The sequence below is a fragment of the Antedon bifida genome, chromosome 5 (genome assembly GCF_963402885.1).
Source record: "Antedon bifida chromosome 5, ecAntBifi1.1, whole genome shotgun sequence".
In the NCBI taxonomy this organism is placed as follows: domain Eukaryota; kingdom Metazoa; phylum Echinodermata; class Crinoidea; order Comatulida; family Antedonidae; genus Antedon; species Antedon bifida.
Genome location: NC_136230.1, coordinates 27,107,096 through 27,122,031, shown reverse-complemented (window position 1 = coordinate 27,122,031; position 14,936 = coordinate 27,107,096). Strand labels below are relative to the sequence as shown.

The 14,936-nt window shown below is 34.9% G+C and overlaps 3 protein-coding genes across 4 annotated transcripts in view; 2 read left to right on the top strand and 1 right to left on the bottom strand.

Annotated features, from left to right (window-relative positions):
• Nucleotides 1-13,035, top strand: part of LOC144842798 (small ribosomal subunit protein eS1-like) — a 32,678-nt gene extending 19,643 nt beyond the window's left edge. The window contains exon 7 of the mRNA XM_078699340.1: nt 13,026-13,035. The gene's annotated coding sequence lies outside the window, so the exon portion shown is untranslated. The remainder of the gene's footprint in view (nt 1-13,025) is intronic.
• On the top strand, nt 2,843-8,575 carry LOC144842778 (acid-sensing ion channel 1C-like). 2 transcript variants are annotated; one of them, XM_078699309.1, is made up of 9 exons: nt 2,843-3,209; nt 3,636-4,197; nt 4,869-4,967; nt 5,742-5,886; nt 6,803-6,859; nt 7,152-7,302; nt 7,674-7,765; nt 8,034-8,195; nt 8,291-8,300. In XM_078699309.1, exons 1-8 carry the CDS (start codon nt 2,923-2,925, stop codon nt 8,153-8,155), a joined length of 1,515 nt encoding a protein of 504 aa, XP_078555435.1. In that variant the 5' UTR covers nt 2,843-2,922; the 3' UTR covers nt 8,156-8,195; nt 8,291-8,300. The 2 variants fall into 2 exon arrangements, with proteins under 2 accessions (XP_078555435.1, XP_078555434.1); XM_078699308.1 differs by having other exon boundaries at nt 8,034-8,575.
• Nucleotides 9,736-10,739, bottom strand: LOC144842796 (transmembrane protein 45B-like). Its single transcript, XM_078699337.1, has one exon. The coding sequence runs from the start codon at nt 10,645-10,647 to the stop codon at nt 9,748-9,750; it is 900 nt and encodes a 299-aa protein (XP_078555463.1). The 5' UTR covers nt 10,648-10,739; the 3' UTR covers nt 9,736-9,747.
• Nucleotides 13,036-14,936: the final 1,901 nt, after the last annotated feature.

The window sequence follows — 14,936 nt, the reverse complement described above, 5'->3', positions numbered from 1 at the left end:
GCTTCAAAAGAATTTTACTTCAGCTTAGATAATCGTCATCATCGTAGTACCATCCGATATTCAGATATATCCACATTATATATGTTACCTGTTTTGATTCACGGTAAGTTTACATTTATTTTGTTAGGCTTACCGTTTTTAAAGGTATGAAATTCTCTAGAGTTGTTTAGGCCTAAAGAAAACTTCTTAAAACGTTTAAATCTGATAGTTGTGTAACGAAACTATTTTTTTTAAACAATTTAATTTCTTGTTGGACCGTATTTCAGAAAACAATTAGACAAGAACATTAGTAGAACAATCTCCGATATAATTCAGATGTTACCAGTTTTAATATAAGATGTAAGTGTACATTTATTTGTTGTATTGTAATTGCAATTGTGTAGAGATGAACCTATATTTACCCATTAGATAGCCGTATTTTTAAAGAAGCGATTTTTAAATTCAAATTCAGGTTTTTAAAAGTGTTTTTTTTAGCTGCAACGCGATCTTTTTTTTTTTATAAAACCGGTTCGAAGAAAACCGTGTTTGGGGATTTTCAATAGAATAGAACAGATCTTGTGTGAAAGTCTCCATTTGGTTTTTGAAAATAGGCATCAGACTAAATAGATAAGCGGCGCGGCACTTTTGTTGGTCGATCTTTAAGGCCAATTTACACAGACGAGCGGTAACGGTAAACGGCGAGCGGAAAACAAAAATATAGAATCTGTATGGTATTCACTGCTTACGACCATTTACACAAAACGCGGATCGGACGAGCGGTTGAGCGAAAACCAGGATAGATACAGATTCCACGTAGGACAAGCACGCGGTTTTCCGCTTACCGTTACTGCTCGTTTGACGGTAAATTGGCCTTTATTTTACATTTATTACAAACGCCATCCAAGGAACAATGTATAAAAATGAGAAAATCAATCTTTATATTACCTTAAATGGTGTTTGGTAATACATAGCAACTACGTTCCAATTCACAATTGTTATTTATGTAGGCCTACGTGTAGCCATGACAATCATTTGTGATATTAATTTGTTTATAAGTTTTATTACGTCACAAATTCTGATGGAATTAATCCAAGGCAACAACACTGTAATGTAATGAAATGTTTTGTACTTTGCAATCAAAAAGTCAATTTGTTATACCCCACGTTTTTTTTTGTGTCTATATAATTTCTATAAAATATTTTAATATTCTATAGAAAGTAGATTGCACTAAAATATAGTCATTGTATTTACAAAGATGAACCCAAATGATTGCTTTTAATGTCGTGATCGTTATTAGGCTGGTTAACCCAGCTAACAATTTTGTGTTGAAAAAAACGTTATATAAACGTATCCGTTTGTTTTTGAAAAAGTTATAATTATACGTTTTAATAACGTGGATTTGTGGAGTTTTGCGAACGTTAAAAAAACGTTTTATTGAAACGTTTTAAAAACGATGTTTAAACGTATAAATAAACGCAATATTGTTCCAATAAAATGTTAAAAAACGTTATTTTAACGTATTTAGAAATAGAAACGTTTCAATATAACGTTTCACAAACGCGTTTGTGGAGTTTTGAAAACGTTTAAAAATAATTTATTGTCACTTTTTTAAAAGCATTATAAAAAAGTCTTTGTGTTAAATAACGTTTAATTTTAAGGTTTCCTTTACCTTGCCGCTGTACATGACTTCAAATGCATAAGTGTGTTTAATCACCAATTTAATGAATACATCGTATAATCAAAATCTTAAAATTCTGCACAATCTGTGAACGTTCTTTGCCTCTCTTACGTTATGTTGTTAATGTTTCTGAGATTATGATACCAATATTTCGTATAAAACAATTAAAGCTTAACAAGTCATTGTCGGTTCCCTTATGTTTTAGAAGACTAGACGTACAAATGTTGTCACCTACATCTCCTACATGAACTTGAACAGGTTTCTGAAAAAATATGAACGAGTAATTAACAGAGTAATAGGAAATTTAAGTCATCATCAACATAATCGCGACATTTAATGAATGTACTTAATTTGTCTCAAGGGTCTATTCTATTGATTTGTGGCTCTGGTCATGTTTGTGTTACACTGTAATTTGAATAAACAATAACATTATTCTCTCTTATTATGAGGAGCTATAATTAGTGTAACCAATAACGGGTTTAATTTGTACTATACAGGAATTTTTAGAATAGCGTGATAATGATGTAGTCTAAAGTTTTTGTTACGTTTTTTTTTGCAAAAATTGATTGTGTTGAAAATGCAATATTACGCTTTTGAAACTGTGTAAAAAGACGATTAAATTTATGTAAAGAAAATTTAGTTTTTAAATAGTTTTGTACATACGTTTTTTATAACGTTTTATTACGTTTTGCTGCAAAATGTATTGTCTTAAAAATGCAATGTTAATAAAGACGTTTTAAAAACGCTTTTAAAACTTTGTAAAAAACGCTTAAATTTTATCTAACAAATTGGTAAAAATTTAGTTTTTAAATAATGTTTTGATTTCGCTTTATTAATACCCTTGTGTTTAGTTTTTATATGTATTTGTGCAACGTAATTTCCCATAAATTTGGTAAATACCGCCATTCCAACGATCATTGGTTGCTTATGATAGATGTTTAGGCCTACTACTACAGTACATGCTTCTACTCCATAGGGTCACGTCTTGCCATTTCCAGCGCGCTCTTACCTGTCCACGACACTGGCTGTGTGACCAAGGTTCTGTTGCGCAATGTGTACACGAACAGTTTGTGTACACTGAACCTATAGTTCGTAGTCTTTTACGAGAAGACTCAAATGCTCAGTTATCAAAAATTCTGTGCCTTAAATGCATCAACACCAAAATGTTGTTGTTTTTTAGGGGTTGCAATAGCTACCCGAAATAGTGATTTTACAACAAACAACCGATATACAGTATTTATGGTAGATTGCTGCCTAGAATAAACATGTATGCCTGGGCGGAGAAACCACCCATCAAACAGGAGGACGCTATATCCACTATAGTCTACTCAATCCCTATTGCGAAAGAGAAAAAGAAAAAGAAACAACCACAAAGAGTACATATTAAGGAGGCAAAGCAGATTAAAAAGAAGAAGAAGGATGACAGTAGTGACAGCGACAGTGACGATGATATGTTGCAGTATGTGATCAGTGATCTGGAAGAGTTTTCACAGCTCACTACTCTACATGGTCTACACTTCATAACGGGTAAAGATTCATCTATTGCCCGAAGGTCAGTATTTTGTAATGTAGGCCTAGCCTCTCCTTCCGAGTTTCTGAGAGAATGTCTTTTTAAGTATTCTCAAATGTGCATAAAGTAAAATTACGTCGGAGTAGACAGATATTTGATCAATTAACTTCAGATTTCTCTGGGCCTAAGCTACTTCGAAGAATTATCATTCTCATTGGTTCGCTTATTCATTCGAACAGCGGCGCGAACTTTGAACGGGCTCTTTCACATGCGGTGGTATGAATACAAATGAAAGAGTTATAGCTATTAAAGACCCTCTGAATACATAGTAGCGATGGCGCGATGTATTGCTCAACACATACATAGGGCCTACACTATCCCTTTTACAACATTACCAAGTTGTACGGTATTTGATGTAAATCATTTATTTCGTATATAAATTACTGTTTAACCTCCTTTTTTTTACAGAGTTACATGGACTTTAATAGTAGTCGGAATGATGTCATGGTTAGTGTATAGTGGTATTGTTGTAAGCATCATAAAATACTTCGATCGTCCGATCAACACTGTGATGAGCCTCAACTACGTCGATGACTTGAAATTTCCCGCCATTACGCTTTGCAACTACAACCAGTTTCGTCTGTCTGAGTTAGACGAAAGCACATCAACCGTCATCAAACTCATGTCAAAATCCACTTATATTTTAGACCCGGATGGGGTCGACTGGGATACAGTAACTGCAGCATTACGTAATTATGAATCCATTAACATGACGAGTTCGGCGACTAGACTTGCACATCAAATCGAAACGATCCTACTGTTTTGCTCATGGCAAGGAGTGCAGCCGTGTGATCCTCGCAACTTTTCGACTATCATAACAGATTTCGGCGTATGCTACTCGTTTAACAACGTGGCAGATGGTAAAGCATTGAGGGCCCGGCAAACTGGGAGTGAGTTCGGCCTGATGTTACGGTTGCATGTCCAACAGTACGAATATAGTTTTGGTGAAAACTCCGGAGCTGGATTTAAGGTAGTAGGCATAAGATTATAAATATATAAATTTTTAAGAGAATAGAAATATTATGTTATGAAAATCATCAGCACACTATAATGCTGTCAAATGTTGGATAAATGACCGTTTAGTGTACACGTTCTTTACTTTCAAATTCTATTCTCGGTACTGTATGTTCAAAATATAACGATACAATATTTCAGCATAAAATTAACAGTTTTAAGGCCCATTTACACTAGGGCGATAGGCTAATGATCGACGATAAATAGATAAACATACATTTTTCTTGGATAAAACGAAAGAAATTAGAACAGTTTTTGTTCTAGAACTGTAGGATAATCATGTATGCTGTATTTGATAAAAATAAAATTTTTGAAAATCCAATCAAATGACGTCATGATCAATAAAAACAATAAAATCGTTGTATTGTAACGATATTATTGCTCTTACTAATCATGACGTCATTTGATTGGACGTGTGGAAATATTATTTTCGTCAAAGGCAGCATAGATGATAATCCTATAGTTCTAGGATGAAAACTTTTTTAAATTCTTTTGTTTTAGGTATGAAAAATGCATATTTATCTTTTTATCGTCGATCGTTATCGCCCTAGTGTAAATGGGTCTTTATCTTTTTATCGTCGATCGTTATCGCCCTAGTGTAAATGGGCCTTTATCTTTTTATTTTAGTTGTTGATTCACCCTCAAGGACATCTGCCACTGGTGAATTCATTCGGTATCTCACTGTCACCTGGATTTGAAACTCACATTGCAATGAGAAAAACACGGGTAAAACTTGGTATACTTTTATATTACATCGTTATTAACATTCTCATCATCGTCGCTGTCATCATCATCATCATCATCATCATCATCATCATCATCATCATCATCATCATCACCATCATCATCATCATCATCATCATCATCATCACCATCATCATCACCATCATCATAATTAGCATCATCATCATCATCATCTATATTAAAACAATATATCATTATATGTTAAGTTTTCAACGATTAATTAATGTTCGTAATTGCTGCGCATCGGCTATTCGTATTCTGCACAGCAATTTGACCTCCTGTAACGCTTCATTGCTTGACAGATCCAAAAGTTCATTGTTTGACTACAAAACATTGGCCTAAGACGACCCAGGCAGGTTTACGGCTTCGCTCTTTGTTGGTGAAACCATTGACTGGGAGATATTTTGTCATCAAATTGGAAGCGTTCTAAAGCGTGGTTCCCACTAGCGACGGAACGTAACGCAACCTACGCAACGTATGAAAATGTCCTTCCGATAATTGTGTTTGCCCCCGCCTGCGTGAAATCAAATCTGCGATATTTGCAGCATTGGTGCGTCGTCGGTTCCCACTTGTGATTACGCAATACAGCACTTTGCGTCAAAACGTCGCTGCGTTGCGTTATTGCGTCGCTAGTGGGAACCATGCTTGTTATAGACATCCGTTTTGTCACTTGTCTCTTTAGGAGGGCCCTGCGTCATCAAAACTACGTTTGCTAGATCTTGCAAAGTATAACTATTATTTTCTTTATCATTGAAGGTGTTTAATTTACAAGATCCGTATGAATCAAACTGCACCAATGAAAAGCTGGAACACTCGCCGTATACAGTACCCATTTGTGATTATTTGTGCAAAGTGGACTATATTATCCAACATTGTGGCTGTCGAGAATATAAAATGCCTGGTAAATCTCTATTTTATTGCTCCTTTGTTGTTACCTATCGATTATTAATTTATTATCAATTGTTATGGGTAAAAAGGTAAGTGTTCTACTGTAGCATAGAGATATTATAGTTCACTATAATATCTGACTGTAGTCACTGCAGTAAACTTTGTTTACTCTTGTTCAATTCAATTCAATTTATTTTCCACATACTACCACCACTACAATCAAGTACATGGAGGATGCATATTTTAGGAGCTGAGCAGAGCACAGATCTGTTAAGCTAAATAAGCAACCTTAGAAAATAATAAATATTTACAATAAACATCAGTGAAAAATAATAGAAGTAAATAAATAAATAACCCGTTGATGTAAGTATTTAGGAAGCTTTTTTATGTAGGCCTACGGTAATATTATACACATCGATTATTGCAATAAATGCCTCAGGCACTGAGAAGCTAAATCATACGTTAAGCTTTGTTCTCACTTTGAGGCAACGCAAGCATGTATCATCGTAAAGCTTGTTTCCAACTAGCGACGCAACCTACGCAACGTAAGAAAATGCCCTTCCAATCATTGTGTTTGCCCCCGCCTGTTTGAAATCAAACTTGCGATTTCTGTTGCGTCGTCGGTTTCCACTTGTGATTACGCAATACATCACTTTGCGTAAATACGTCGCTGCGTTCCGTTCTAGTGGGAACCACGCTTAATTTGACCAATCACGACGCGGTGGATCATTCTGTCGCTTGTGATTAATCACATTCGTGGTTGCGTTGCGTCGAACCATGAAGTTTTATCGGGGTAAAAATATTTAGTTCCCGCCGTAACTGCATAGTTATTTTGACATTATTCCTTGGTTAGATTACATTTATTAATTTACAAATTTACGAATTAACTATTTAAATATTGATTTAATATTGTATTTCTGTCGATGCAGGAAACGTACGGGTATGCAGTCCTCTTGAAACGGTCCAATGCATATTTCCAGTTTCAGGTTGGTTTTGTAAATTCTTTTTTTTTTAGTCTGTCATGTTACTCATAGTGTTAGCTTTTAAAACAGCTTTCAAAAACATGTACTTTTTTAGTTCAGCTTTCTCAAATGTTTGACTTGTTGGAATATAGAAAACAGTTTTATACTTATTCTTATTCTTTATTGCCAATCAACAAACAAAAAACTAGTAAATGTATTCAAGCACGTGACTGGGCAATTACCATAATAGTAAACAAACTGAAAACAAACAAAATCCTGTATAAAAACTAATTGTTTAAACTTTCGTTTTTTGCAGATGATTTTGTGAATAAACATATTCGTTGTTCCTGTCCGACTGCTTGTTTCTCGGAGACGTATGAGCCCGCCATCTCATCTACTTTCTGGCCATCAGAATTCTTATCGAATGAGTATTTACCTACTTTGAACTTAACTACAGACTATGCTCGGTAAGACGACTTCTGGATATTCGTCAGGTTTAATTATCGTCCATCTATTATCAAACTCCAACTCTTTCCTTTCAGAGTATCACATTTGTATACACAGTCTGGGGAAAAATGGCAAAATCAGCACTGTCGTCATGTTACAAGAGTTGTCAAAACAATATAGACTATCTGATAAAAATCCTGTAAAGTAGGAAGCCTTTTGCCATTTTCCCCTGACTGTACAGTAGAACCCATACTTTGCGACACCCCTAAGCGAGACGCTTTTACGTGAAACGGACGAGAAGCAAAATGTTGTATGCAATATTCAGGGAAAACCCATATAATGGAGACGTTTTGTTATAATTAATATAACCATTATAATAATTGTTTTACAGACGAAACTTTCTGGAAATTCGCATATTTTTTGAAGAAATGAGCTTTTCGGAAATACGGCAAGTTCCAGCATATGAAAAAAGTAGTTTGATGAGTGAGTATACAAACATATGTCCAGTGTCCTAACCGGCGCTCCATCGTCGCGTCGCGTGCTAAATACGCAACATTATACTGAATACTGAACACAATATGCCGTGTGAACAATTTATACTCCACTTTAATATCGTACCCATTGCGCTTGCCAAAGTTACACACGTATAATAATCTCAACGTCGATGTTTTTGGCGGCGTTACTTTTGGCGGCGTTACATGCAAACCCCAAGTAGCCGACATTGGTTAATACCATCTTATTTTATTTCCAGGTGATATTGGCGGTTTTATGGGGTTACTTTGCGGAATGAGTTTGACAACTATTTTTGAATTCTTTGACTTGCTTTTTTGCAACTTCATCGTTGGTTGGAAGAAAAGACCCGTTACGCCATGACTTAATGTGTACATCATGACACATTCAATCCTGATTCGTCAGAAACATTATGATTCGTCTATACATCCTATTGATCTAGTTATCCTAACCGTCTATATATTATCTATGATTTGTCAGAAAACATTATGATTCGTCTATACATCCTGATTGATCTGGTTATCCTAACCGTCTATATATCCTGATGCAGATTCGTACGTCTAAAGCGTGGTTCCCACTAGCGACGCAACGCAAGGACGTAACGCAACGCAAGTGAATTGACCAATCACAAGCGATGGCTTATTCGCTTGTGATTGCTAACTGTCTATAACTTCGCTTGTCATTGGTTAAAACGCTTGCGTTGCGTTTACGTCCTTGCGTTACGTTCTAGTGGGAACCAAGCATAAGCATCTTGGTTCGACGTCTAAGCACCTTGATTCGACGTCTAAACGTCTCCATTCGTCTAAACGTCCTGATTAATATACTCTGTATCCTTAATCGTCTCTAAACGTCATAATTTGTCTATTCATCCTGGACTGGATGATTCTTCATCATCTATACATTTGTAGAGACATCGTTGTAATTTTAACTTTTTATTATCATTGTAAATAATTAAAACTGTTTTAAATATTTTTATTCCAACTATAAACCTCTTGAATTGGAAAACATGTACAGAAAAGATTATAATTAAACTTGTTGACATTTTTTACCCACATTTTTTCTCTTACACCTATCGATAAAAAATAGTTTTATAATAATATGTTATATACTAGTGGTGGTTGTATTGGTAGATAACAATATAGTTAAATGTATTCAGTTGTTCAACTATCGTAATAATTAGTATTATCTTGATCATATGCAAATTTATTCACATATTAACATATTATTCTGAATGTACAGGTAGTAAAATATAAACTAAACAGTATTTACGAAACTGTTTGGCTAATAAAGTTTTATTCATGCACATAAATTTACACAGTACTGTTCAATAAAGCCTTCTTTACAACTGAACTCACAACAAATTGTGGAGCTTAAACCATTAAAAAAAAAATGCTTTAGTAATGCTTTAAGCCTGGTTTCCACATGGACGAAAGCACATCGCAAATAATTTGACCAATCACAACGCGATTATAAATGATCCATCGAATCGTGATTGGTGAAATAACTTTCTGTTCTCTTAAATCCCGGCTACTCTGCGTCCTAGTAGTGGAAACCAAGCTGTAGGCGTGACATTGGGAAGAACATGGCTGCAGACGCTTGCTTAATTTAGTGTTTACCGACCGACCGACATAGTGAGCGGTAGACTAAAAAGATACAAAACAATAACAAGAAAAAACAATATCATTTTCTTTCTACTTCTAGGCTAGAACTAACTACTAAACTAAACTTTACCTGTTTTTATTACAATGGAATAATTAAAAGGTATAAAATGTATGTAAATTAAAATGGCAAGAACTTTTTTTCTTCATATTTGTCCATGTGTTTGATTAAAATACAGTGGCGGTACACTTTAATACTATTTAAACTTCTATTATTTTACCACGCACGAATTTTCGAGTAAAATTCGAGGATTTCGCTCGAATATTTAAGAAATGTCGATTAGTTGTTGCAAATTGCTAACCTTCTTCTTCGCTTGTTAGAATCTCCTGGCTAAATATTTGGCATTCTTCATCACTGGTATTGTTTCTACCGCCGATAAAAACTAGATGGTTCTCCTCGGCTTCGCCATTCATTCCAGTATAAGAGGATGGCAGCGCTCCAAATACGCACCTCATCGTTGTTTTTATTAGGATAATTTGCAAGGTTACTACGACAATCCCTAGAATACAGTGCCATGCGAAAATCATTGAGAAGAATTTGACATTTAAGTGGTCGTCTTCATCCCATGAATAATCATCGCTGCGCAAAGGATGATAAAGCGCTGACCCAACCTGCAACATCCAAGTACCTTGGAGAAACGTAGCCCACGTGCGTAACCACGGCAAGACATCATCTCGCGGGAACCAGATTTCACCCGCACTGAACAACACGCACATAAACACAGCGAGCACTTCTAATGTATGTAACCGTATATTTAATTCTGTTCGCCCATGGAGATGAAAATAAAATAACATACATTCTACGAAGTAAGCGAACGTTAAGAAGACTTTTGTCCACCTTTCCGCGCCTTTCAAATAAGTTCCAACAGCGATCTTTGAAGCTCCGTAGATTGCGAATACAGCGTACATAGTGCAGTGTTGCCAGACGTCAGAATAAACTACAACACCGTTGTCATCAAAAAGCCTCCATTTCCATGTTTTGTAAACTTGTTCACCAATAATCCCGATTACACCAACAACAAGCACTACAGTTCCTTCAACTGGTAATCTCTTCAATCTCTGTAACCTTCTATCACCTCTACGACCAGTTCGTTGGTAGCTAGCGTACGTAGGATTAAAAGTTTGCTGTATTGTCCAAAATGTTGCCAATGCCAGGAAAGAAATCCCGGACATAGCATGACCAGGAAAGCTACCCATAATTATACGCTTTCAGTAAGTAGCACTATATAAACTGTTCTCAATTAAATAAAATGTTAACCTAGGCTAGGCCTAATTGTACTGCCCTTCAGAAGTAGGCCTCGGAGGTTTGCCTTCGTTGGGTTTGAATCATCTGGCAGACACAATAGAAGCGATTGAAAAGTCTGGCTACATCCAGGCTGAAGAACAATGCTTTCAGATTGTTCTTTCTAGATCTACTAGGAAACTGAAGAACAAAATGCTTTCAACGCGCGATTCCGACAAACTAATATCGATTCCAATGTTTCCCTATATACCTGCAGTTTCGAATTCATATATTCCAAAAAGTATACAACCACCCGCAAATTGTTTTAATGTAGAATAATCAATATGTTTAAAATTAATTATGATAAGAAAACAAAGTAGTTTAGATATTCTTGGTGTAAGAGGAGGACCAGTAAAAGTTATAAAGGTGGTGATAATAGGCCTATACATGGTATATATTTACATTAATAAGAGAGTATAATAGTTTATAGATTTAAGACACAACGGTTTGTAAATGAATAACAATGAGAGACATTGAGTAGTAGACCTATATTTATTTATTGTCATATTTCGTGATTTAATTTTGTTGATATACTCTATTATAGGTCTATTGTATTTGTTTTATTTCGATTTATTTCATTAGTTGAAGGTAATTTGTATAGTATTGGTACATGCCATTACAGAAAACAAAAATCAGCCGTAGTCTTTAATATAGTCTTGGTTAAGAAGTTAAAATATATAATTACATTTACAACTCATACAAAAATAATATATATTTTTAAATTTATACCGCCGTATCATAATAATATTGATAAAACTATGTTACAATTACAGAAAACATTTACGTACCAAAATAGCTGAAGTTAAAATATATAATTACATTTACAACTCATACAAAAATAATATACATTTTTTTAATTATTGATAAAACTATGTTAAATTAATCGTACTGACCACAATCAATAACTCGTTTTGAAGACAAAACACTGTAAACATATATGAGTATTTAACTGTTGAAAAAATTCTCGAATACCTCAGCAGTTGTTGATTTCCACTTAATAAGCCGATTTTCCACTAGACGAATTTGTTCGCGCGAATCGAAAGCGCCAGCTTATACGCATGTGTATTCATGTTTCCATCTTCCAAACCCCTCTCTACACATGCGTATAAGCTGACACGCGATTAGCGCGAACAAATTTGCCTAGTGGAAAATCGGCTTTAGACAGATTTTCGACGACCGACGTACAACGTCATGTTTATTCACTGTGCGCATGAAAGGATATTAGGAAGCGTTTCCTCGCTCCCATCCCAGTTGATGGTTTCGGGTGATGACCGACGACATCAATTGACCTGACCTAGGTAGGTCGTCGGCAGTCGTCAGAAATCGAAATAGTCCGGTGGCAGGAGGGGGGATATCACCACCCGAAAGGGGACAAATTGCCATCCAACTTTTCTAGACTAGAATTTTCCGTAGATTACGAATATGGAAGGTAATCGATCAGAATAGGAAGCGTTTACGAGATATAAGGGGTCAAAGTTCAAAATTGACCAATATAAAAACATGCTATATCTCTGGAAATTCTGGACCTAGTGAGATAATTTTTGTGTCAAATTGTTCACAATGTATATGTTTATATTAGCTCTAACAGAACTTTCTTTGTAAAATTGACCGGAAACCCCATTTTTAGCAATTTTGACCTTTGACCTCTTTTTGCTATATCTAAGTAACAGCAGGTCAGAGAGAATTAAAAATAGGAGCAAATTGTTCCCAAGATATACATTTATATTCAGTGTAACAGATGATATTGCTTGAAAATGACCGGAAGTGTGGTTATTAACCTTTGACATAATTGAATAAGGTTATAAAAACATAAATTAATAAATATTTGTCGTAAGGAGCCAATTTTGGTATCAAATTGTTCACAATATATATGTTTATACTTGCCATAATGCAACATTTTTTTCAAAAAGTGACTGAAACACTATTTTTCTGTAATTTTAACCTTTGACCTGTTTTTCTCATCTAAATAACGTCATGGCATAGAGATTTCTAACGGCAAATTGTTTATAATAGATATTTTTATTCAATCTAATAGATTATACTGCTTGAAAAATACAAGTGTGATTGTTGCTTTGAAATCCTGTACATAAGAGCCTATCGGGAGGATTTAATTCAAAGAGGTGTGGAAGGGGAATACTACTACTATACAGTACAATGTCTTTCAGAAACATTTGAGCAATTTCAATCAGGTATCCATGTATCTCCAATAAACGGAATGTACGGTTCATAGAGAAGTTACCCTTGGTTCATTTTGGCAAATCCATATGGGTTCCTTTTAAAAGGATTGAGGGTACACAGACAGTCTTTTCCCATGGCATAATATTGGAACCTACAGTTTTAGTTACCCGATATATTTCTAACACAATAACTTATGTAGCCAAATGCATTGATCTGATACAGGGGCCAAATGTAGAACTAAACATACAGTAGAGAAGGGTCTAAATAGATGACCTGCTGTTTCATTTTAGGCAAAATCCAAATCGGTTACTTAAGGATCGAGAGTGCACAGGCAGCTTTATTCCATGTGCCTGTCTATATAAACCCACATTGTCACTCCTTATATTTCCATTATGGGGCTTAATGTCCATCCATGGAGGACCGGCCTTTGAGGGGTTAATTTTGGCAAATCCATAAGTGTTCCTTAAGGATCGAGAGTGCACAGGCAGCTTTATTCCATGGGCCGCGCCTGTCTATATGAACTCACAGTGTCACCCCTTCTATTTCCATTATGGGGCTTAATGTCCATCCATGGAGAACGACCGGCCCTTGGGTTAATTTGGGCAAATCCATAAAATGTTTCTTATGGATGATCGAGGGTGCACAGGGATATTTATTATATCTCTATGAACCCACATTTTCACCCCACATACAGTATTTCCAATATAGGGTCTCTTGTAGACCCACATAGAGAACCCCGAAAGGTCCATGAAGGATCGGCCCTTGGGTTCATTTGGGCAAATCCATAAATGTTATTTAAAGATTGAGGGTGAACATTTTAGTTCATCTATGAACTATTTACCCCATATTAATTTCTAATACAGGGCCTTATGTAGCACACCACATAGAGATCCCAAAAGGGTCCTTAGAGGGTTCATTCGGGCAAATCCATATGGGTTATTTTAGAATCTTTTGTGTACAGGAAACTCTTTCCTGTATGGGCCAAACTATCTGTGTCTATATAAAAATTGTGGTCTGTCTGTGTAGTGAGTTGTGGATTGAGTTTGGCCACCTGGATCTGCCTATGCCCTATCCTGTACGAATTGGTATTCTCTGGTTCTGATGAATAGTAGTTTCTTTTCCAAAAACGAATATTGTAGCCCTAATAAATTCAACTGTATAGTGGCAAATCATTGAAGGTCAGCGTAACATTTTAACATCATAACATTTTAACCGTCATAATATTAATAATTTTATTATTTATTTTACAGTATTATATTAATACATTTAAAATAATGCGCACTAGAAAAATATAAAAATACCATAACTTCACTGATCAAATAACGTGATTACATTTATGAACATCGATCTCATAGTTTGAACAACTTTACATTATTTAGTATATCACTTGTTCAAATGTTGACCTTTGACCTATGTCAACTTGTGTAATGATAAATGTGCTCTTTTGATTGTGTATGATTGATAGATGTCTTAACAGAATGATAAAACATAACATTTTTCTTAAATGTTAGTTTTTATTTGGGTTTATATGCAAATTGTGTGATTGGTCAATATTGACATTTGACCTTTAATTGAAAAGTATTTGTTTTATAAGGCGACTGAATAGATACCTATAACCATACATATGTATTAAAAGACCAAATTGAACTTCAATAAATTGGTTATAATACATATGTATATAATACATTGTTATAATTGGTCAATTTTGAACTTTGACCCCTTATCTCTTCCTATTCGCTTCCTATCCTGATCAAAGTCTGATTTGATTAAATACAGTATCAATTATAATTATATTAATCAAAATTAAAATGAAATAACATAACTTTACTAATCAAATAATTTGATTACTTGTAAAACCATCAATATCATAGTTTGGACAACTTTGCATTTATTTGTTAACTAATACGTGTATTAAAATGTTGACCTTTGACCTTAGGTCAACTGATGAAATTGACCTTATGTCAACTGATGAAATGATGTATTCGCTCTTTTACATTGCGTATGATTGATTAACAGGATGAGAAAA

What these genes read in the sequence shown, in the direction of transcription:
- LOC144842778 (XM_078699308.1), top strand. Translation starts at nt 2,923, where the DNA reads ATGTATGCCTGGGCGGAGAAACCACCCATCAAACAGGAGGACGCTATA. An exon ending in GATTCATCTATTGCCCGAAG is followed by an intron (nt 3,210 to 3,635) that starts GTCAGTATTTTG and finishes TTTTTTTTACAG; the next exon opens with AGTTACATGGACTTTAATAG. An exon ending in ATGCATATTTCCAGTTTCAG is followed by an intron (nt 6,860 to 7,151) that starts GTTGGTTTTGTA and finishes CGTTTTTTGCAG; the next exon opens with ATGATTTTGTGAATAAACAT.
- LOC144842796 (XM_078699337.1), bottom strand. Translation starts at nt 10,647, where the DNA reads ATGGGTAGCTTTCCTGGTCATGCTATGTCCGGGATTTCTTTCCTGGCA.